This window comes from Furipterus horrens, unplaced genomic scaffold (assembly GCF_987537825.1).
Source record: "Furipterus horrens unplaced genomic scaffold, mFurHor1.1.pri manual_scaffold_7, whole genome shotgun sequence".
Taxonomy (NCBI): domain Eukaryota; kingdom Metazoa; phylum Chordata; class Mammalia; order Chiroptera; family Furipteridae; genus Furipterus; species Furipterus horrens.
Window position 1 is genome coordinate 22,452,721 of NW_028327177.1, and position 25,857 is coordinate 22,478,577.

At 38.3% G+C, this 25,857-nt stretch overlaps 1 protein-coding gene across 4 annotated transcripts in view; it reads right to left on the bottom strand.

The window, feature by feature from the left end:
* The window catches only part of OXR1 (oxidation resistance 1), a 363,374-nt gene that overhangs the window by 93,178 nt on the left and 244,339 nt on the right, over window positions 1-25,857 (bottom strand). Inside the window, exon 1 of one of the 4 annotated variants that reach the window (XM_090283454.1) lies at window positions 8,035-8,154. The exons of the other annotated variants lie outside the window; for them this stretch is intronic. Coding sequence (XP_090139580.1) covers window positions 8,035-8,053 — 19 coding nt within the window. The 5' untranslated portion in view covers window positions 8,054-8,154. Of the gene's footprint in view, window positions 1-8,034; window positions 8,155-25,857 lie in introns of those variants that run through there. 4 annotated transcript variants of the gene reach the window in all.

Consider the following 25,857-nt stretch of genomic DNA (forward strand, 5'->3'; position numbering starts at 1 on the left):
ATTTTGTCTTCTCTTCAACCCCTCCTCTCCTCCCTCTGAGTCTGATTATGCTCTTGCCTAATGATCTGGTGGAGTGCCACTTGGAGGGTTAGTGCTGTTACACATTGAATGCAAGGAGGAATTCCTCATTTTTGAGCAAGGGAAGGCCCCACAGATTTCAAAATTCTCTCCAGAGCTTGTTTCACTCTTTCATTTGTTCAACAATTGCTGAGTGCTGCACATTATGCTCTGCTCTGAGGATACAAAAACAATAAAGATATGGTGCCTGCGTCCAAGGAACTGCCATCCGAGGCATGAGATACGTGAACACATTTTGACACTATAGCATGGTGAGCGTGAAGGTGAAAGAGGACAGCAAAGAGGAGATGGGCATCTGGAAAGAGTCAAAGACGTGGCTTATCAGTTAACCTTGGCGGGCAATGGAAACAAAAATGTAAAGGTCACTGTTCACATACTGTAAGTTTTATAGCATTGGATTTTAAAAATGAATATTTAATCAAACCGAATTGTACAGCGGGCAATGTGCCAGGTAGCAGTAAAATCTATAAAAGCATCAGTTTTGGAGTTGGATAGATAAAATTACAACCCAATTTCTGTCTACAGGTATGACCTTGGGCAAGTTGCCTGACCTCTCAGAAGGCTTCTTCACCTAGAGAATGGAGATTATAAAAGTATCTACACCTCACAGGGTTGTATGAAGATTAGATGAGAGAAAACACAGAAGCACCTAGCTCAGTCCCTGGCATTTGGCAAGCTGGTGAGTGTTCATTAAATGTTATTAAGTACTCTATATACATTTTCTCTTTGAACTCTTGCAATAATCCCATGGACAGGCATTCCTAAAATCAGGTCTATGTGAAGAGTATAAAGAGCACAGGAGATACTAGGAAGAGAGGTTCTAATCCATGAAAGACTTTGTGTGCATGCAAGGAGTTTGGAATATACATAGCAGGCAATCGATGATCTTTAAGGATTTTTAAAAGAGAGAACCAATGAGTTGTATGTTTCAGAAAGATCATTAAGTGTGGCTATTGCATTGGAAGGGCCAGCAGGAAGAAGAAAGGTTAGGGATTGCTCTGAGTAACAGTAGTGTGGGAAATCCTAACTGCAATACTATAGACCTTCAGAGAGGATGGCTGGCAGGTTCCTGTGCCTCCAACCTCCACCTCGTCCTGCAGCTCCTCACAGCAAAAGCTTTAGGACTTGCCTAAAAGCTAATGCTTTCAGCTCTGAATCGCACCAGCACTGGTGATCTTTTAGATTGGTTTTCTTTGTTACTAAGGGCATGAGGTTGCAGTCACCACTTAAGAGGCAGTAAGTAAGCTACTTGCTGGAATTGGAAGAACCAAATATCATTGCGATTGCTTCTTGGCTGCAGGAGAGCAGAAAATAGATGCTCTGAAAACATTGGTCCCCAACCATTTTTGGCACCAGGGGCCGGTTTCGTGGAAGACAATTTTTCTATGGACTGGGTTGCAGGGGGAATGGTTTTGGGATGATTCAAGCACATTACATTCAAGTTCACCACCTGCTGTGTGGGCCAGTTCCTAACAGGCATGAACCAGCACTGGTCTGTGGCCCAAAGCTCTAAAAGCATTTGGGTAGTTTGATATCTCTTTTTTGTCACCTTCGCAGGTTGATGATATCATCATTAACCTACTACAGTGATTCAAAAGTAGTAAATCATATAATAGTAGACATGATATAAAACATGAATACAGGGTGGAGGGTCAAAAGTAGGTTTACAGCTGTGAGTACACAAAACAGAGTTTATTCTTATATTATTTATTAATTATTGTATATTTAATCTTAGTATTAACCTACATTTGCCTACCCCTATATATTTCCATAGCGTTAACTTTTTTTCTTTTATACCATTGCCCATATGTCACTTTACTGTTACTATCTGAATTTCATCATGGGTGGGATTGGGGTCATTTTGTTTTCGTATTTTCCGATATTAAGAACTCATACCGACTTCAGGCCAAGAGGAGGCCTAGGCAGACATGCTGTGTCTCCCTCCACAACTAAGAAGGAATACAACTACCTCAAAACTAGAGACAACCAGAAATTCCAGAAAAGTGAGTTGCATGACAGAGATATAAAGAAGAATTACTCATCCAGACAGGTAGGAGAGGGGTGGAGAGGACATGGTATGGTGGCATCAGCAGCAGTGGCAGTGGCAGGCTGGTGGAAAGTGAAGTCACACATTTTAAAAAGTAGGGAAGGACACTTAGGGAGCGCACCCAGCACCAGACCAGACCATGCAGCTCACGGTCCCAGCACCAGAGAAAGTAAAGTCTCATTTCTTCTGACTGTGCAAACCAGTGGGAGTTGGGCAGAGGCAGAAACTAACAGTCTCTCAGCAGAGTCTACTTGTTTAAAGGGGCCCCATGGTCTTAGAATGTCTGCAGACACACCCACTCTGGGAACGATGGCCAGGGCAAGAGCTAGAGAGGCGCCAGGCCCATACGGAAATAGGAGAAGTCCCTGAAAAATGAGTGAGTGCTGAGCAAGTGGCATTGTTCCCTTTCAGACCCCTCCCCCACATACAGTACCACAACATGGTGAAACAGGTTGCCCTCTACTGATGAATACTTAAGGTTCTGCCCCTTAAAACATAACAGGTGCGACAGCTCTACCTAAGACACAGAGTCAAACACAGGAGTCTGTCAAAGTGGGGAGACAGAAAAGTATGGCCCAAAAGAGGTTCCAGTGGGAGAACTAAGCGATGAGGAGATAGCCAACCTAACAGACGCAGAATTCAAAACACTGGTGATAAAGATGCTCACAGGCTTGACAGATATGCTTGAGTATGGCAAACACATAAGGGAAGAAGTGAAGACTATGCTAAATGAAACAAAGGAAAATGCACAAAAACCAATGGTGAAGGGAAGGAGAAGGGAAGGAGACCAGGGTTCAAATCCATAATTTGGAACATAAGGAAGAAAAGAATAATCAACCAGTACAGAATGAGGAAACAAGAGTTGAAAAAAATGAGGAGAGGCTTAGGAACCTCTGGGACAACTTTAAACACGCCAGCATCTGAATCATAGGGGTGCCAGAAGAAGAAGAGGAAGAGCAAGGAATTGAAAGCTTATATGAAAAAATAATGAAAAAAAAAACTTCCCAATTTTGGCAAAGGAAATAGACATACAAGTCCAGGAAGCACAGAGAGTCCCAAACAAGCTAGATCCAAAGAGGACCACACCAAGACACATCATGACTGAAATGTGAAAGGTGAAAGATAAAGAGAGAATCTTAAAAGCAGCAAGAGAAAAGCAGAGAGTTACCTATAAATGGGCATCTATAAGACTATCAGCTGATTTCTCAAAAGAAACTTTGCAGGCAAGAAGGGACCGGCAAGCAGTATTCAATGTGATGAAAGGCAAGGACCTACAGCCAAGACTACTCTATCTGGTAAAGCTATCATTTAGAATGGAAGGGCAGATAAAGTGCTTCCCAGACAAGGGAAAGCTAAAGGAGTTCATCATCACCAAGCCATTGTTATATGAAATTAAAAGGGACTTATTTAAGAATAAGAACATCAAAACTATGAACATTAAAATGACAACAAACTCACAACTATCATCAACTGAATCTAAAAAATAAAAACAAAAACAAACTAAGCAAACCAGAATAGGAAGAGAATCATAGGTATGGGGATCATTTGGAGGGTTATCAGCTGAGTGAGTGAAGGGGAAGAAATGCAAAAATGGTGCAGGGGTTAAGAAACATAATTGGTTGACACAAAATAAACAGGGGGATGTTAAGAATAATATAGGACAGGGTGAAGCCAAAGAACTTAAATGCACTACCCACTGACTAGAACCAAGATGGGTGGGATTGCTGGAGGGAAGGGAAATAGTGCATTGAGGGGAGCAAAGGGAAAAAAATTGGGACTACTTTAACAACATAATCAATAAAATATACTTAAAAAAAGAACTCATACCTACTTTTTAGAAAAATATCAAAAGGTAATGGAAGAAAGAGACTTATCTTTTTCTGATCATTCTGGCCAAGCCAGATAACTCTCAATTTCCCAATTAAGTGGAAGGAAAGCATTCAGAGAAAATCACAGGGAACAGATGCATCTCTACATACTTCTATTTTTTTCAATTATTTTACTCAATTATTTAAATAAGAACTATGGAATAGGACTCTGGAGTATTTGGAACACAGACTCTGAGCCAGGGTCTTGGGTTTTTATCCTGACTCTGACTCTTACTTAGCTTGTTTGGCCTTAGGCAAATTTCTTAAACTTTCTGTATCTTAACTTCCTCATTTGTGAAATGGGGTAATAATTGTACATAATGAATAAGGGTTGATGTGAAGACGTAGTCGACAAATACTTACCATGGACATATTATGTACTAGGCCCTGCTCTTGGTAGGAGGGATAGAATATGAAAGAAAAAAGAAAAAATTACTTCTTCATAGAGTTTCCATTGCAGTTAACAACATGAATATAAACACACATATATGTATTAGTGACATGTGCTAAGGAGATTAAAAAGGCAGAAAAGAGGGATGTGAACTGCTGAGGTATTGGGGAGATTTGAAGTTATATGCAGGTGTTCAGGGACGGTCACACTGAAAAGTCAACTTCTGAATAATGACTGAAGAAAGCCAGCAGCTGGGCATGCCACCGAGGCAGAGGGAACAGCAGTTTCAAAAGTCTTGAGAAAGAACCATGTGGTGGGTTTGAGATATAGTGAAAAGTCAGCGTAGTTGGAGTGGAATGAATGAGGAAGAACTGGTAGGAAGTATGATGTGTGTTTTTGTGTGTGATTTTCTGTACCAGGTAAGGCTCTATGAAAATATACGTTCATGTGCAAATTCTATTTCAGTTTAAATCTTTAAATAAGGGCCTGGTAAATAAATAACATTGAGTCCCAAAGTCTCACTATTAAACATGCATTATGTTAATTTTTTTAAAGCCAAAGCCTTCCTGAGATTTAGATTAATTTGTCTCTTAAATGGAAGGAACAAAAGTAGGAAAGTAACTGGGGAATCTAAGTAATGTTTTATTTTTACCACCACAGAGCTGCTGTAGACTATATGGTTCTGCTAACTGAATAAAGGATAGACTGGCACATCTTCAGCACTGGGATTCAACACAGCTAGGACCCTTATAGTAAGGATGTTTTCTGAAGATAGATTTCACAGTTCTCCTTGGATTTCAGACAGAAAGTTAATGGGTCATATCATCATTTCTAATGACAATTAAAATGCAGAACTTATTCCTTTTGTTTGGAAAAAAATCTATAATTTCTCTTTCTTTCTACTTACACATAAGCCAGTCTAAGTATTTTTTGTTTAATGTTGATCCTTAAAGTGCATAACTGAACAGTACTTCATTGTATATCAAGAGCTCTCATATACATTTAATATTCAGCATTTTACTGGCTCAATATTTTTTACAAATTGCCCTAACAATCCAGTGATTAAAATAGTATTCATATTATTTCTATTCGTAGATGTATAATTTAAAGCTTTGAGGATAAATATCGGATCAGTAAGTATACATAGGAGCAGAACTGTAACTTGAACCTAGGTCTTTAGTTTAAAAAACCTGTACTCTTCCAATTTCACTAGAGTTATGTACAGTATTGGTAACTAAATTAGTAATAAAATTCTCTGAGTATTTTCCAGAGGTGTTCAGTCATGACAGATGGTCTCAGAACTGGTAGAAGCCCAGTGGCAAAGCAATCAGGATGGAGGAAGGTGGTGAGGAAAGACCAATGTTGGCTATGAATAAGCTACAACAAACAAAAAAAGTAATACTCTTATAAAATTTATATGTGAAATGTACAGCCTTTAGCATATGATACAAATAACAGATTTATCTATTTTTTTTTACTGCGATATGTCATCAAACCTAAGACAGCATTGATTATATATAAGATATGCCACCAAGAAAGAAAAAAGAAAAAGCAAACCTTGCCAATTAAACTATGATATGCCATTGCTCATAAGTTACTTTCGAATTTTCAGAAGTTAAAAGGTAAAATAATGGTGCATCTTAGAATAAAGGAAATATAGTACTGGTAACTGAGGAGTATATGAAAATTCTCAAAGTCAGTCACAATGCAGCCTTACTAGGCAATCAATAAACATTTGTTAAGTGGCTATGGATGTGTACAAAGAAACAAAATGCATCATCTAGGTAAGGAGGCTTAAGTGCTACATATGAAATATTAATTGCTATCCTTCAGTTTCACAATGATTGATGACCACTATTGAAATAAACAGATTCACTTTTGCAAAAAGATGCCTGAGTGTGCAAATGCTGGGACAGGAGGAAGTATAGGAGGGAGGAATCAAGAAGAGGAAGAGGCTGGGGAAGGAAAGGATGGGTTGTACCTAGTGAATAAGGGTTGATATGAGGATGTGTTCAACAAATATTTACCAAGGACACATTATGAACTAGGCCCTGCTCTTGGTACAATGGAAGGAGGTTTCTAATTTAACCAGGAGCTTTACTGAAATTTAAGAATGGTCTGAATCTTATCTGCACCAGATCTGATCTGTCCTGTATGTGAAATCATGCTTTAAAACATCAGCTTTGAAAAGGGCTTCATAGGTTTTTGTAACATCTATAACTTCATATGTACTACTGAATATTTTTCCATTCTAGAGTGAAAATTGAAAACTAGATAATTTTAGTACCTCTCAAATTTTAACTAAATGTAATGATTAAATTTTGGGCATTGCTTGGAAATTAAATTTTGTTATGATTGGTTATCAACCTCCTTACTGACTTAAAAGTTTTAGATCTTGTGATTAAACTTAAGAAGTCATTTGGGCTGAAACCAATCCTTTAAATATTTAACTTGGGCATTTTGTGTGTGTTATAATTATCATCATGAAATTCGTGCCCTGATCTGGAAAAATGAAATTAGACTGTTTATTTCTAATTAAAAACATTTCTGTTTCTATAATGAGAACTTCATAAATAAATTGCTTTATAATGTGAAATAACTGCTTTTGAAATTACCCAAATAAAAAAGATACTCAACCTTTTAGCTGTGCATTATGCTCATGAATTTATTATTAATGTGAGAAATAATATCCTGCAACATCATTAAGCTTCATGCCTATGTGGTAAACTATACTATATATTCCGATGTTGCCACATAGTTGCTTGTGATTGAGGAAAAACTAACCTAGTAACAGTGATTACTCCTTTTGAAAGGAAAAGCTATAAGTAAATAATAATGTAGGGCAATTTCATTTTTAAAAGTCAATAACGAATTCTATCTGCTTTATGCCATTAAAAATCAAAGAGGTGACTTACATGCCTCAGGTCTTTTTATATCTTTATTTCTCCCACTTAAAAAGTACAGGTCGATCCATCAGTAATGTTATTTTGCCTTGACTAAAACTTGGAAAACAATAGCAAAACCTCCTCTCTTTCTCTCCTCCTTTCTCCGGAGCCCAGCGAAGTTAAAGAAATAAATGCTAAAGGGAAACAAAGACATTTAAGTGCACTTTTAAGAGGGTGTCTGCGAGGACCTAATGAAACGTATTATCACCCTTGAAACTCAGAGCACAGTGATGACAGAAGCCTGAGCATGTGACTTAATCACTATCATTAGCTTAGGTGTGCACAGTTTTTCAGTTAATGGCAAGGTCAGGCAATAGGAAACCTTACTGACAAATGATTTCCTGCGAATGAATGCAAAAAGTCACTAACAACTGTTATAAATGTCCACTGGACATGAAAACAGACTCAAAATCTCCGTGTCTGAATCTATCTTGGGGAGTTCCCTCTTATAGAACCCCAGCAGCAGCACGCACAGCAAATCATAGACAAATATTGTTCATGCACAGAGTCTTTTTAAATATATTCTATAATTAAATTAGTATTTCAACAGAGTTTACTCCTTCCCAACCTCCCCCACCAAACATTCCCTTTCTGGAGGCAGTAGCCAACAGATCCATATAGTTCATCTGGATTTTGAAAATATAAAGTCAACCCTATGTGACTTTCCCAAATGACTTGTTTAAAGCTGAGAGCACTTACACATACCTTTACGTGGGCAGAACATTTCTGAGATCCTCCCTTCAGACTACTGAGACCACAATACGCCACTTTCAGGAAGAGAAGACGGGGATTTTGGACCCTGTGCTTCCCTGGTAATACAACACTTCCTTTCTGGGAGAGTGTCTGGTCCCTGACCCCTGGTGGCAATGTGTGAGACTCAAAGGTTTCTCTTCCTGCATACCGTATCCGCCTTATGACTCTGGACTTGCTCCTGGCTCACTGAGCATTTTGGAAACAGTGCCAGCACATTCTACACAATATGTCACTAAGTTGACCCTATAAATTTATCATAAAGTGAGATAGCAGAACTCAATATCTAACTTCTGTACAGTCTCTTATTGTAAAGTATATCAGTGGCACAGCCACGTTCAGTTCAACAAATCTCTCTTATTGACTTCTAATAGTACTGACAGGCAGTAGCTTGGATAAGGCTAAGTATTTTGTAATTTGCTGGTGTTTTGTAGCACAGATATTTCAATGCTGCTAGTTTTGCCCCCTGCCAGAATCTTCAACTGCATTGTCATGATATAGTACACATTGCTTTGCATTACACTTATTTCTTTCTGTATTTTTTTTCCTTAGGAGGACAAGCAAGAGAATTCACCCCAACAGCCATTATACTGTATTTTGTTGGGGGAGGGGAGAGGGATCAACAATTATGGGGCAGAGAAAATGGCAACTCAGTTGGTAAAAATCCCTGCCAAGTCCAAAGACTACTGGATGCCGGAAGAGGCAAGCTTCAGAGGGAAGTTAAAAATATATACAAGTCATTTGAAAATGTGTGCAGTTAGTACACTGTAATGAACTGACAATGATTATAAAGAAGACAAAGTTCACATTATCATCAGTTCATAACAATGACACGCTGTGTAATCGTAATAACACCAAGATTTTGCATGCAGTACAGAACAGAGGACTTTGGCCAAGTTCTGAGCGCTCCATTAAAAGCTATTCACTGACTAGTAAAGTGCCTGACCAAGCCAACATGTTTTTAGAGGAGAAGGGTATAAATCGGAAATATGATTCAGTCTCAATTCAAAATGCATGATGTCTACTCTATGGAACTAATTTGGATCAAATACAGACTCTTTCTTTGGCTCCTTTAAGAGTTCAGCAGTGTTCCCTGTGAATGCTATTAAATAAATAAGAGAGCCTATATAAAATTTCTAGAAAAGTTCCTGACACTGCTATAATTAGGTGTTTAACAGATATTCATTTCCACTCCTTTCTGTAATGACATGATTGGCTTATTCCACTACTAGATACTATTATACTACATTAAAGTAATGCTAATGATAACAGTGCCTTCCATATGTGTAATGCTTTACCATTTACAAAGTGCTTCAATTAGTATCTTCATATCATGAACACAACCACCCTGGGGCATATTGTTTGTTTATAAAGTTTTGCCGAGTTAGCTATGCATAGAAAATTAATGAGCGGCTGTTTCCTTATTGCTTTATAAGGTGAGCAAAAAGAAAGGGCAGAAGTGTCTTGGGAATGCTCTGATGTTCATCTTCAAATAATTTAGCATTACTACCGATTCCCAGGAAATAACAGCAGCAGATAGAAGGCAGGAATGAACTGGCTCTTTTTTTTTTTTTTAAGCAAGCCTTCATATGAGAAGAAACGCACACACAAAACAGGCCTCTACAAAACATAAGCACATGGTTTTCAGTCACTGTAGAAAATGCAAAAAGGGACTTTTACATGTTTCCATCTCACACAGGTGGTAATGCTATCTCTATTTGCACTGTGTTTCAATATGGATAAGAGAGCTATACAGACACACACTCACATCAAACACTGTTGTGAATTGGTCATATGCAGGTACCTACAGGAGCAAATACTTATATCTCCATCTGTGCTGTAGCTACACACAAGATACATATTTACCAGTAGTTTGTCATTTCCTTCTTATTGCTCTGCTTAGGAATCTGATAGGAACTAGACTTCAATCACTTGTCACCTAAGTATATTTCATTCAAGGCTAAATATAATTAAGTCAATCTTTTAGCTGTACTTAGAGATGTCCATGAGGCATCTGATAAACAGAGTTTTCAATGAATAAATACTGGGTCTTCGGTGTTGCTTCCTCTTCATTGTTCATCACCTTTGGGATCCAGGTTCCTAAGAAGCCCTCATTTTAAAATATTTTTAGTGCTTTGGTCAGAAATGCCACTGTTTCCACATCTTCTCTAGTTTTTATTCTATATTCCTGTTCTAGTTATTGATTTACTTTCCCAGTTTACTTCTTGATGTATTTTCTTCATATCTGTATCATATCATGTAGACTGACTAATTTATGATAATGTGACTTATTTAATTTTTTAAAGTATTTTTTCAATTTTATTATGGTAAAAGCACTTACCATGTGAGGTATCCTCTTAAGAAATTTTAAGTGTACAATACATTATTGTTTACTATGATCACGTGACTTTAAATGTCTAACTGTTGGTTTAGTTTTTATGAGGTGGATAAATCTGTTTGATTACATAATTAGAGCTTGTTCAAACTCAACTTTTTTTTTTCCTTCTTCCTTTTTTTTTTTTTTTGTGAAGATGGTAGGGATAAGATCCTTTGCTAAGGAAAATTTCTGATAAAAAATTTTCCAAGACTAGGGTAATTCTGAAATCATGTGATATTGCTATTTATAGATAGATGTTAATTGTTGGCAGGTAGGATTATAAAAGTACTTTGCTAATATCACATTTTTATGAAATCCTCCATTAGAATACCAAGGATATAGTCTTAACTTGAGATGTGAATCTGTCTGGTAGTGTGCATCCTTATCAAAATGCATGCTGCAGAAGACTAGAAAGAACATCTCTCTTAAGTGAAGTAACAGATGGGAAATAAATGTGGTCCAGATGCTGAGGGATAAATGGTGTCACTTCTGAAACAAGGTTCTCTAGGGGATGGATGCATAGAAACACAAGAGAACACATCGAGCTCCTCTCCGAGAAAAGTTACTTACAAATATTTAACCAAGTTTCCTTTTGAACGGAGAGGGTGTTTTAAGAGCAATTCTTAAAAAGAAAATTTGAACTGCTTATAGTAGCAATTATCATTGGCTATATATAAGGCATTTCAAATGAGTTAGGCTTCATGGAGGACACACACTTCACAATGTTCCTGTAAGTTTAGCCTGTACAAAAGAGCTTTGATTAAACCAGGTCCGGTAGCAGGTAACACACGTGAATGTTGTTTACTAAGTAACTAGGTGTCTGAGGCAGGCCTGTACTGAGCACCAGGGTTACAGGGGTGATCCAGTCACCTGATACCCACAGCCTTTTTTATTTTCTTCTCTTTTACTCTGTGTGAACATACTTTCTGACCAAAGAAAAAAGCCCCTTAAAGTTCTGTGTTTTTCCTTCGGGAAAAATGTCTCATATTGAGCAGGGAGCGCATTTTCCATTCTCCTCTTCCCTCCTGTTAGATTTCCCAGCCATCGGCACCAAGTAGTCTGATTACTTCCTGCACTCTCTGGGCTGTGTGAGCGAATGCTCTGTCACATAGCAAAGAGCAGTTAAAATTTCTGTCCCTTCACTTTACAGTCATGAGGCCTGAGTGAACTGGTGAACTCTCTGCCACTCAGTATTTTCATCTATGAAAATAGGATTTTAATACTTCCTATCTCATAGGGCTGCTATGAGGATTAAATGATTTAATACATACAAGGTAGTTATAATAATACTTGGCATGTAATAAGTGTTTAATAAATACCAGCTGATTAAATTATCACTATGAAAAGTTATAAAAGTATGTGTAGATATTTGACATATCTCCTGCCACATCAACATAAGCCATGTTACGACAACATTGTTTCTAACATAGAAATTTCTTAGGATAAACTCTTCAAAACAAAGCTTCTCTCAACTATCTGATTTAGAAAATTCAAAATTGTCATAAAAGAAGAGATACAGAAAAAAAATAAAGATAAAAACCTCAGATCATAATAATGAATTAGTTTTAAGCTTGATTTCAAGCACCTACAATAAAGTCTATCAAAGAAAATGAATGGTTATACACAAGTTATGTAGTATGTGAAAATTATTATACACTAAAAGAATTATGTAATGTGAATATTTGATTAAAATATTTACACCCATCAGTGGTGCTTTTGAGGCTGCCTAATAGTGTATACTTTTGACTTCTGACATTATTATAATTAGTAGTTAGAAAATTTCCCTGGATGTGAATTATGTGTCTTATCTACACTGTTTTCATTTCCATAGGATTCTCCTCTCCATTTTCTCCTTTAGCCTTACTTATTTATATTTATTTCACACAAACTTGAAAGAGTATGCTTATCAGAAAAACATTTCCTTTTCAACAATATTTTAGATTATGGACATCAGGAAGGGGAATCAACAAAGATAATGTAGAAGAAAATACAAGATAAAAATAATGAAGTGATTAGACTCTGGTTAATAATAAAAGAAAATGAAATAGATACCATTTTAGGAAATAATTTAAGATCTTACTGTCTATAGGTCAATCCTGGAAATAAGTCACCCCTCTTGAAAATTAGGATGACCTTTTATTTTTTGTTTTTATCATTCAGAGGTATATAAATTAAAATTATATAACATTCAGCCTATATAGACCATGTGGCTAGAAATTGATGTAAAGTTGGAATTCATTTTTTTAAAATAATGTATTACACTTTGCAGCATTACAGTAACAAGTCACTGCTATAGTTCAAAAGCAGAAGTATTCTCTATTACCATCTAATGGCGGGAAAAAAACCTAGATTTTGGCTAAATCAATTTTGAAATAGTCAGGAAAGAATGGTGATGGGAAAGGGCAGAGGGAGAGATTTTGGACGTCCAGGGTACTAGTTCTTATGGGATGAAGGTTTTGCTCCCCTCAACCCCTAGTTGCTACCTTTCTGACGTTATCCTCCTAGTTCTGCAGGTTCTATCCAGTTCTGGCTTGTTAATTCTCAGGGCAACATCTTTGCACTAGAGAGGCTCTTCTCCCATTGTCCTTGGTCCCCAATGTCCCTTCTTTCCCACAAAAATGTAATGCAGTTTGTGTTTTCAGGCCAAGTACAAAATCATGAGCACAACTGGAGTGAATACCCAGACAAAAGTAGACTGATGACGGAGTGGATTCACTGCTCACTATCACAAGATCTGGCCACAAGAACTTTCCATCACCACCCTCTTGCTCACTGAGCTTAACACAAGCAGGCCCCTTTGCTGTTCTTTGAACACACCAAGCGCGTTCTGGTCCTAAGGCCTTTGCACTTACATTTCTCCTTTTCTTAAAATGTTCTCCCCCGGACATGGGCCTGACCTTGTTGTGCCATTTTATTTAAGTTCCTGTCCATACACCTCTTCCTTGGAGAGGTCTTCCCTGATGATAGTATCTAAGGAAGCATCCCCTTAACTCTTTTTTTTACTTCATGATACTTATTAACTGATATTATACATCTACATGTTTGTGAATAGTTTCCTCTACCAGAATTTAAGATCTAAGGATATTCTTGCTATAATTTCTGCATCCAGAACAGTGTTTGGAATATTGTAGGAGATCAATATATACCTGTTCAATGACCCAACCAAAAGTGGCTGGGCACATAAGAGGTGTTCAATGAGTATTTGTGGAAACCATATTGACTGAATTAATGTATACATACTTAATGTTAGTTTCAAAACAATTATTCAAAATAATTCCATTATTTTATTTTAAATTTGTTTCCATTATTGATTTGATCAGACTTGGGGTGCCATGGACATTTCCTAAAGGAATGTCATCTAAGTTGAGATTTCAAGGAAGAATAAGTCAGGCAAATAGAATTATGTACTGAAAACTAATTGGGAGCAAAGGAAAGTGCTTGAGGAAGAGAGACTCACATAAGCAAAGGCTGGGGAGCCAGAGAAAGCTTCAACAGAAAGAAGTCCAGTACGACTGCACTATGGTATAAGAAGGGATAAGATGAATTAGGAAAGAGAGAAGGGAGATGTGAGGTTAGAGAAATAAAGAGGAACCAGGGCTTTCACGTGCCTTGTCAGTTACACTGAGGATTTGGATTTAAATCTGAGGGCAACAGGGGGATAGAACATTGAAAGAAGCTCGGGTTTAAAGGGGCTACTATAAAACCAACTGTGGAAAGGTTGATTTTGAAATTCCTGTGTAATATCCTACTGGATAGGTGGAGTACAGCTGAATTTATGGGTCTAGACTTTATAATAATCCATTTGGCTGGAAATTTAGATTCAAGCACCATCTGTTCATAGATGTGAATTAGTATTGCTTAGGATAAATATGTTCTCATATATTCTTTACCAAAATTCTACTATTCTTAATATTTTATCCCATTTGTTCTCTCTCTCTCTCTCTCTCTGATATATATACACACACATAATGCATTTATTTGCTGAGCCACTTGAGTGTAGGTTATATGCATCATGGCCCTTTGCCCCTAAATACTGAAAAGTATACTTCCTATGAATATGGATATTCTTTTACATAACCACAGTGCAGTTTTCAACTTTAGTCAACTTCACAATGACATAATACTTTTAAATGATCTGTTGTCTGCATTCCATTTTCAACTATTGAGCCAATAATAACTCCAGACAACATCAAGTTAAAGTCTATTTCTTCTGCTGTGTTTAGCTTTCACAATCATACAGAAATCTAAGAACTACGTTTAGGAATCATTTGGTTTGCATGTTCCTATAAAAGAAGCAATAAAGTTTGAAAAGATATGTCCTTATAATACTGAAGTTCATTTCTTGCAACTTTTAAAAATTCTATAGATTCCATCAAATACAGAAGGGCAAAGCCATCATGTGAATAAACAAGAGTTGCCCACGCTGAGCTCGTTTGCATAGTATATACTTTGATGCTTTTCTTTATGAGCAATAAAGCTTCTTAAGGCCCCAGACAGCATTCTTTCTATTATTAAGATCACCTAGTCTGAGATGATTTCTTTTTCCTCTTTAAGAATGTAACCAAGCAGGAAAAGCTAAGGGGCAGTGATAGAGGACAAAGTCCCTTTTCAGTAGGCAGTTAGACAGACATGAACAGAGTAGGAAAAGTAGGCCACGTACAGAAGGTCATCAGGGTGGAAAGCCCCAAATGCCTAGCAACAGACAAAACTGGGGTGGGACCTCGCCCCCAGGGTGACCTTTCCTCCCCCAACATATCGCTGGTCATGCAGTTTGGACCCACCCCTGACCTCTTCTCCCCTGGCATGCCACTAGTCATGCCGCAGACCCCCTTAGAGGAGGAACAAGGAGTCCTGAGAAGAGCCTTATATGACTCCCATATAAGCTGCCCACGACCACTCCTGTAATCATTGAGCCCTCAGGACAATGAGGTTCTGACCTGCATCAAATAATCTTAGGAACAAAGCATAAGGTCTGCTGATGACAGAGTCGGGTTTTGCTCAAACTAGAGTTAACGTCTAGACCTCAGTTGTGTTTCAACTCCAGGCCCAGAAAAGCAGCAAAACCAGCCTGACATCAGGACAAGCTGCAGTGGTCAATGACCCTCTATGCTGGTGCCAGACCAGTCAATAGAGACCCTGACTCTGAAGACACACCTGCAAAGCTGATGAATATTCTCTTGAGATTTTCCCCTGTGACCTCCAGAGAAAAACCCTCAAGACGGAGGATCCAGTTAAGTCTCTCTCTCTCTCTCTCTCTCTCTCTCTCTGTCTGTCTGTCTCTCTCTGTCTCTCTCTCTCAGGCAAGCAAAGCACCCTCGTTTCCCCCTATCCTTCCACCAGGCACATTCTCTCTGCCCTTTTTTTTTGCCTCTGTAACTCATTTCCTGAGCCCACGCAGCCCGGCTGGCTCCCCTTTTCTACCTCTGTGACTTTCCAAATAAACATTCTCTTATAATTTGAGTCTCTTGGCTCTGAATTCTTTCTTTGCCCAACTCAAGTAGCAAAGTTGCTAAACTGAGGTCTGGTAACATTCTGGTGCTGTTTCGCTGCTAACACCTTCTATAAAGAAGACTTAATGATTAAGGCCACCTTTAAGAAGAATCAAACTTAGAATTCTAAAAGATGCAAATGAATCAAAGCCATAGCTAAATTTATTAGGCAGTCAGTAAGAATTCAGAGAGAGATGATAAATACCATCAGAATTCTTAACCTAACATGACCAGAGCTGAACAATGGGAGGCTTTATTTATAGGAGTCCTTTTGCACCCACTTACAAAGTTGCTAAACTGGTTTCTGTTTCCTTTGTGGGCGTTTTGATCAAAGAAGAAAAAGCATGTCTTGGCTGGTCACTGGGTACTGAGAGTTGACTTCTAATGGGAAAGAAACAGATTTATCAGGATTATTGACCTCCACAAGAGTGCTAACTTAATGTGACTCAAAGCTACCCACACATGGGCGAATGACTTCCTTCTCTCACCACCCCGCCTTTTTTCCCTTTTAGATATGAGAAATGCACCTGGACTAACCTGCAAGCCATGCCAAAGGCACAGGTTTAAGTCCTAGGTCTTAGGTAAAAGCAAAACAAAACAGTACACATAGCAGTCTTTAGTTGCCCACAGAAAGCACCAACAAGATGACCAAACCATGATCCATTTGTCATCAGGCTACTGAGGATCTACCCCTAAAGTATATGAACTCAAGAAAGCCTTCATAAAACAGATACCTTAACAACAAAATTAAATGGTGGGGCTCCATCATGGTGGTCAAGTGAGGGGCTTTGAAATTAGACACAGTTGAATTTGAATGATCTCTCTGCTGTTTATTGTGTAGTTTTGGCTGAATTATATAAAGCTCTCTATCCTTCCAATTGCCTACTAGTAAAAATGGAGAAATAACATCTACCTGCCAGGGTACCAAATTAGGATTAAATGAGATAATGTATGTCAACTGTCTAAGTACAATGTCTGGCATATGGTAGGTTCTTGAAAATAATTCTGTGAGCCCTTGAGCATACTGACAAAGGTTGATTTAATACAAAACAAAAGGACTAATTTAAGGCAGGAAAGAAGGAACCCGAGACTTTGCGGAGTGATGGCACACATCAATGGAGGGAGGGAGGAAAGCAGGAGACAGGAGTCCAGACAAGGGCACAGGAAGCTTGAACTTGGAGAGTACTTGCTGGGGAGTGACTCCCAATATTCACATCTGTGCATCAGAAAGAGTGATCCTGTCCTTGAATGCAAGAAGGAGGAAGGGATGCTTGAATCAAAAATGGTCATTTGAATTCTGGAGATGTTTTCAAAGATGCTTAGAATATTAGGGGGAAGGTGCCCAGTTCAGAGTGGACATGGGATGCTTTAAGCTGGACAGAAAGGTGAGCACACAAGTTCCACTTTAGAGAGTCAGTTACATATAGGCGTGTTGATACCACAGCAGAAAATGCCCTCAAGAAAGAAAGAAGTACAGAAAGAGGAGGGAACAGAGAAGGTGTTGTTTACTTTTCAGCTTTAAAGGCAGAGCGCCAAAAGAACTGTCAGTGAAAGGTGTTGGGAGACATTGTGGGAGGGCTCTATGCTCATCTGGTTTCTGGGACATTGGTCAGTTGGGATCTTCTTACTGAAACAACAAAATCCATTCAGAGAGTATTTCTTTCTTTTTGGGGGTGTTAAGAGTAGCAAAATTTAGCATTCCCTGTGTGTTTACTTAGTGGCGAGTGCTCCGGTGTGGTAGGGAGAGTAACGACTTCTAAAAGGCTCTTGCCCTAAACCCCAGAACCTATGAATATGTTACCTTACACAGCAAAGGGGAACCAAGGCGGCAAAGCCATTGGCCTTGAGATGGGGAATTATCCTGGTGGCCAATGTAATCACGGAGGTCCTCATAAGTGGAAGAGGGAAACAGGAGAGTTGGTGTCTGAGTGACGTGACAGGACTACGAGCCAGAATCGTAACAAGAAACATCTAGAAGCCTCTAGAAGTTAGTAGAGGCAAAAGTAAAAATAAAAAGAATTCCTCCCCTAGAGCCTCCAGAAAGAACAGGGCTCTATCCACATACTGACTTTAGCCAAAGGAGATGCATTTTGGATTTTAGACCACCAGAACTATAAGACAATAAATTTGTGTTGTTTCAAGCCGCACACGTGGTGTGTGTGTGTGTGTGTGTGTGTGTGTTTGTAATTTGTTACAACTGTAATAGGAAACTAATATATCTCTGGTAAATGCATACCATACATGAGGAAGGACCTGTTATTATCCTTCATTTTACAAAAAATAAAAATGGAGGTTTAGAGAAGTCATCTCCTAGTCTGACCAAAACCCATACACTTACCCACTAAAATTTCCTCCCCCTCCAAATTCTCCTGAAATATCTAGAGAGGAGCCTCCAATCATCATCTTTCTTTCTTAGACAATTGCTCAACATAGTTCTTCTCATTTAATAATACTCATATAATATCATTGTATCACACCTAACAAAAACAATATGCTTGCCTTCTTATTAGAATGCCTAGTTATTTTGAATCAATTGCTTTCAACCAGGAGAATAAAAAGGGCCTTATCACAAACAACTAAGGGCCAATCCTTCCAGCTTAGTGCTGACGCTGTTTCAACCTAAAGAAGGAAGAGATCTCTGACTTCAGGCTTTTAGCAATAACGTTGTTCACGCTATTAAAGCCTAGCTGCTTCTGCCCTGGCTCCTCCCCCACAGAACGCGGCTGGCTCAATTACAGCAGGCCATTAGGCAAGCCTAGACCAACTCTTGTTGGAGAAGGAGGAAGAATATTTGACCTGTACAAGGCAGAAACCAAATCAGCAATGCAAGAAGCCAGCCATGCTCCATCCTGAGGTTTTAATTCCTACAGTTTTAATTGTAATAAATAATTCCTTTAAAAATTTTAGTTTTCAAGTGTAAAATATTATAGGTTTTTTTATCTTTAGGAATTATAGTTATCTCTTCTAGAAGTTTGCCTTTTCCAGTGAAATTTTTTCCTAATACCCCTTTCAGCACAAAGGAATGATTCTGCCCTAAGGCAAATAAGAAGTCCCAGAATCTCACCTCCATCAATTTATAAGATTTCACAAAATCTGAGCTGAAGAGAGCATTATGTAGCTCTGACCTATTAGTGATTGTGATCTGATGTGGCTTTTTAGCCAGAATGACATTCTGTGCTATCTCAAATCCCTTGCGGAAAGAGATGTGTGAATCATATGCACATGCTTGTTCATGGCCACACAAACACAATCACATGCTTGTGCACATATACAAGCCTTTTAAGTCATTTTTGAAATGCTTCCTTCTTAGTATAACCTTCAGGCATATTACATAAAATTTTTGGAAACAACTCTATGAGAACAAACAAAAAAACACTTAAATAACAATCAAAAGGCAGGCATGTCTCCTATGTTATTGCAAACAGCTGTATGACCATTTGTTAATCAGCTGTTTACTGAAAAGGCAGCAGTTTTAGTCAATAAAACTCTTCTTATCCCCTCTTTGTCCCACATCTAAAATCATGCAATCCAACACTTCAATAAAGCAACTGAGGTATGTTACTGCATAAATTTCTTCATCTTTCCATGGTAAACAAATGGATGAGTTCAAAAGCAGTGATTTTTAATGCTGAAAGTCATAACTAGAGCAATACCCAAAGGATTTGACAAAAAGCTAAGAAACAACATCATGTTTACCATTAAAGTGTATGAAACAGTTTGCTGGAACATGTGTCTATTTTTTCTCATGTGACCCTTACTAAAGTTCTGAAAAAAATATGACTCCTATTTTACAGGCAATGAAAAGGAAGGAGGAAGGTATGGTCAGCATTGTAGAGCTTTGTCCACCACAGACTCCCATCCAGGACTGTCCACCTTCATCACGCTACACAACCACCACCCTTATGTCCAAAGGGAATTTCTTCTCAGTAGTTAACAAGGTTCCTCCACATTCATAAATGCTCGTGTTTTCCTAAAAACTGGCACCATGCCCAGAATTCCCTGAGGATGGCGCAGCTTCCTTACCCCTAAGACGATGTTGCCAAAGCTGCCACCGGAGGTCTCAGACCTCACTCTAATTCTGCATATCTGATGGTATTGCATAATGGCGTTGGGGTCATAATGGGTAAGGAGATCTTTTTGAAAGTACAGGTTATTTTAAAGAAGCATAGGCTTTTCAACTCATCTTTAAGCACACTGAAGTTGGGACCATATTGGTACCCAGACCATTATAGAAATTCATATATCAAGAGTATGATGGGTAATTTTATGTGTAAACTTGGCAAAGTGATGTGCCCAGTAGTTTAGTGAATTCCCAGCCTAGATGTGGCTGTAAATAGTTCTTTAGATGTTGTTAACTTAAATCAGTGGATGTTAAGTAAAGTGAATTATCCCCTTTAATGGGGATAGGCCTTATTTGATCAGTTGAAGTCCTTAACAGAAAAGACTGGGGTTCCCTGAGAAGAAATTAGGCATCAAGACAGCAACATAGAAACCTTTCCTGGGTTTCCAGCCTGCCGGGTCTGCCCTGTGGAGTTAGGACTAAAGAATGCAACATCAATTCTTACATGAATTTCAGCCTGCCAGCTTGCTCTATAGATTTCATATATGCCAGCTCCCACAGTCACATGAGCCAATTTTTAAAAATAAAATCTCTCTAGATAGATAGATAGATAGATAGAGATAATATATGTTATATCTATATATACGCATATGTATACATATACACATTTCCTATTGATTTTGTTTCTCTGGAGATCCCTGACTAATCAATAGGGTTTGCTGAGGTTGTTGGTGTGGGAGAATTTGATTCAGGAGATGGTAAAGAAAAAACTGACACTTCAAATCTGGAGCCAGTCCTTTGTAAAGGTGAAGGTGGAGATCCTGAGGGGATGACACCTAGCGGAATACCGTAATGTGTTATTAAAATACAAATGCATGCTTAGGGCCCAGACTGGGGTGGGGATGGGGGGTTAAACAGCTGTGCAGCCTTCCCAGCTTGGGGGGCAGCTGCAGAGTTGGAAGCCTGATGGGGGCTGTAAAAACAGGGTGCAGGGGGCCCAGCAATGTGTCAAGTCTGAGAAAGAGATCCAATTGTCTCTTCTAAAAGTTTGCCTTTCCCAGGAAAATCTTTTTCTTAACACCTCTTTCAGCACAGAGGAATGGTTCTGCCCTTAGGCAAATCAGAAGTCCCAGGATCTCACCTGTGACAATTTATAAGATTTCAAGAAATCTAAGCTGAAGAGAGCATTATGTCACTCCCAGAACCCAGCACCATGTCAAGAAGCTTGAGTCTGAGAAAGAGCTCCTCAGAGGTCAGGAGTTGTCAGTAAATTCTTAGCACAGTGGTGTTTGAGACTAAATTTGAGCCATTCCTGTTCTTTACAGTAAACACCTTCACCTCTTGTTCTCTCCCATTCTTCAACCTACAGTAAAGTGACATGCTCGCAGTGTTGTCCTAGTTGTGCTTGGGAGGTCCAAGGAAGAAAGCAGGGGTTTCTAGCTTGAAGTGCAGCGGGCACACGAGTGAGCTTCTGCACCCTCTGCTGCGAGCACTTCAGTGAAGAGCAATCACCAGAGGTAATAATGGCAGAGGAGCAAGTGGAGGTAGTCTGACTCAATGACAGCTATTCTTAAGAGCGGTGCAGTTTAAATTGTTTAAACTCGTACGAAAAAGTTTAGAGAGATAGCAGGCTAAGGAACACACATAATAGCTGAGAGTAATCATTAAGAGTAAGACAATCCTGAAGCTAAATCCTACTCTCACTGTTTACCAACAGGTGATCTTGAACAAGCTCTCTCTGAGCATCATGTCCTCATTTATAAAACTGGCTAACTTAAAGAAAAAATCCTCAGCGTCTTCAGAAAGAGAATGCATGTAAAGTACATAGCGGACTACTTAGCACATAGACAAAAATGCAAACAATAGATATTATCATCATTAATAAAGAGAAGCCTGTAGGTTTTTAAATGTGGTTTGAAAATGTCATTTAATAACTGACATACGTGCTGGACGCTGAGCTGTCAAAGGGTTCCTTTCCCTCTGAAGGTCAAGGTTCCTGGCTTCATAGCACCCTGGCTTATCCCTTCACCAATAGGGAGTCAGAGTCCCTTTGATGTTCTCAATATGATTCATTAAGAAAAAAAGTATTTGAAAGTATATTTAAACAGTGTTTTAGGTTTTTATAAAAGTATAATTGTTGGTTAGAGGTCAAGTGTTAGGGCATACAGTTAACATGCCATGTAAGCCTGCTTTTTCAGAAGATTTTTTCCATTTAATTCCTGCAACTTGCTTCTGTTTATTCTTGATTTTTAAAGCAATTTCGGGAAATTGTTGTCCAAGACATCTTAAAATGCTTTATTAACTTACAAAGTTCTGTTCAAATATTTGTTTTTAGAGAAACTACATGTTCAATAATAAACATCTGGGCAATATAGAAAAGTAATAAAAATAAACTAATAACCCATTAAATCCCATAACCCACAGGAAACCATTATTAAATAATACCCTCTCGCACCGAATACATTTTTTAGTGACTGATTTGCGAGATATATTGTAGACATTTTAACTGATAGATTTTTAGCCATATATCATTTTAAAAACAACAACAAAAAAGAAAACTGTTTAACACATTTTCTGTTCTTTCTTTTACGCAGGCAAACAACATAACAAAGTATTTTATACTCTATGTTATTGGAGGAAAGCTAATTTGAGGATGAGGGCAGCACCAAGGCTTTCTGGCTCTGGATATAATTTCGGAGACTATATCAGAGAAAATGCCCACATTCTCATAGAGGATGCTGGATTTAACAGCATCATTCTGTGTCCTTGTGGTGGTTACTAACGACAGGACGTGACTCTAGTCATGTGCCATTTCAGTATAGTGGGAGAGGTCAGACCAGGCAGGAAAGAACGAAACATAACTAAAGACTGAAGCGTGCCTTGAAGATGTAGGCTATAATAAATTAATAGAGAAATGAGATTTTTTTCATTGCTAAATTGACAAAGATGCTTTCAAAGTAATAATTCTTAGTAGTGAAAGAGAAGTCCACTAGCTTCCTCGTGTACTACTGAAGGGAATGGTAAATTGGACCCTGCTTTCCAGAAGGTGATTTAACACATTTGAGTAAAAAGTATCTTTAAAATGTTCATACCTTTCAGACCCAGTAACTCCAATTCTGGTGATTTAATCTAAATAATGAGAATTGTCACATAAGAATATTCACTAGGATATCATTCATAAAAGTGAAAAAATAAAAATAGTTTAACCATACAATAGGGTATTTGAGATAGGCTAAATACTTAAAGATAATATAAAGTGGAAATTATCAAATCATCAAAATTTATTTTTCTATTGTTAAGTAAAAAAAAAATAAAATGAACTGTACTATCATCCTAATTTTATGACAAATAATATATACAAGGTCTGTCCGGAAGAAGTTGAGCCATTGTTAATATAGTGAGAATGGTCTGCGTGACATCAATGTAACCTGGCAGCCAAGGAGAGTGGACTGGAATGTGCATGTGTGAACAATGATGACTTCACTGTATTAGTCAGTGGGGGTGGCAGACGCCATTGAGTGAGCATGTGTACTGTGTGGCCATCGCATTCAAAATGACTGAGTGGGCAGAGCAACAAATCAGCATCAAATTTTGCACTAAGCTTGAACATTCCTCTGTAGAAACTATTGGGATGATTCAGAAGGGCACAGCTATGGGCAACTGGTGATTGGCAGCTTCATCATGACAATGTGCCCGCTCATGCATCCCGTCTCATGCAAAGTTTTTTTGAGAAACATCAAATCACCCAGGTGACTCAGCCCCCCTACAGCCCAGATTTGGCGCCCTGTGACTTCTGGCTTTTCCCTAAACTAGAATCACCTTTGAAAGGAAAGAGATTTCAGACTATGTGAGATTCAGGAAAATACAATGAGGCAGCTGATGGTGACTAGGGAGACCTGTATGAGGTCCCAAGGTGCCTACTTTAAAGGGGACTGAGGAGTCATTGTCCTATGTACAATATATCTTGTATCTTCTTCAATAAATGTCTCTGTTTTTCATATTACATGCCTGGATAACTTCCGGACAGACCTCATATAATATATGCGTATGTATATGTATATACATACATACGCAAATATATAGTGTAGGTTATATGTAGGTTAATGATAAATACAATAGTTAATAAATAATAATACAAGAATAAACTCTCTGTTTTGTGTACTCAGAACTATAAACCTACATTTATCCATCCCTGTACAATGTATGTTTAACCCTTTGAGTGCCATGCTTAATTTGAAATATGGGTCAACATGAGAAAAAGTTATATTAACATATAACCTGAGGTACAAAAAAAAAAAGAACAAAACATAAAATACGAATTATTCCATTGTTATTTACATTATAGCCATCGAAAAAAGAGTTGCTGGGAGCGACGTTGGCACTTTTGGGGAAATTTCTCAGTGTCGCTCACAGCGACATTGGCACTCAAAGGGTTAAATATTAACTTGGTAAAATATATTTCTAAAACTAACCACCACCGTTTGGCATCACTATCCTTTTAATATTTCATAAATAGCACCACCATTCACTCATTTGCTCATGCCAGAATCCCAAGAATCATCTGTGATTTATTCCCTTTTTTTCACCCCCCAAATCCTTTTTTTCAGCAAGCCCCGTTTCATTTACAAATTTACTTAAAATCTGTCTACTTCTTTCTGTCTCTCCTGCTAGCATCCGACTCCAAGCCATCATTACCTTTTGCTTGGACCTTGACAGTGGCTCTTAATGATTTCCATTCTTTTCCCTCTTTAATCAGTTTTCTCATTGAGAAGATCATGTCATTTCCTTTGTTATTAGTTTGCTATTGCTGATTAACAAATGACCATGAGTTTGTCAGCTTAAAAACAACACAAATTTATTATCTCACCATTTGCTCTCCAGTTTTTTGAGGTCAGGGGTCCAGGCCTGGCTTCCCTGGGTTCTCTATCCAAGGCCTCAACAGGCTGAAATCAAGGTGTTTTCTGGGCTGCAGTCTCATCTGAGGCACTTCCAAGCTCACTGGTTGTTGACAGAATTCCATTCCTTACAGTTGTAGGATGGAGGCCTTCAGCAACCAGAGACCACCCTCTGCTCCCTACCACACGGGCCTTTCCCCACAGTGGTGTGGTTCTTAGAGCCAATAGGAAAGAATATCTCTTGCCCTGAATCTCTGTGACTTCTTCTGTCTGGGATCTCTAGAGCTTCTTCTAGGCTCACCTGACTAGGTCAAGCCCTCCCAGGATAATGTCTCCCTTAGAATAATTTAAAATTAACTGATTAGGAACCTTAATTACATTTCCAAAATCTCATCGTCACCATATAACATAACCTAATAACGGGAGTGATATATCTTCACATTCATATTCACGTTCTTCCCTTTGTATACTAAGGATGAGAGCCTTAGAAGCTATAGATTGCATGTTGTGTCCCTCCACATTTTATATGCTGAAACCCTAATCCCAAGAAGATGTATAAAGAAGTCATGGGTCTTTCTGGAGTCATTAGGGTTCGATTAGGTCATGAGGATGGAGATCCCATGATTGGATCAGTGTTCTCATTTTAAAGAGAGGAAAGAACCAGCCCACTGAAAACCAGGGAGACTGCATTCATTAGACACCAGATCTGCTGAAACCTTTTTCTTAGACTTCCCAGCCTCCAAACTGTGAGAAATAAATGTTCATTGTTTAAGTCACCCAGTCTGTGGTATTCTGTCGTATTAGCCCAAATGGACCAAGAGAGTCAGAATTCTGTCTACTATACCTATTCCATGGGTGATGGTAGCTTACATGATGTATTTTCTTTTTAATACTTTTTGTACTTTCTGAATTTTCTACATTGATTATTGTTAATATTCTCCTCTGCAAACGAATCTG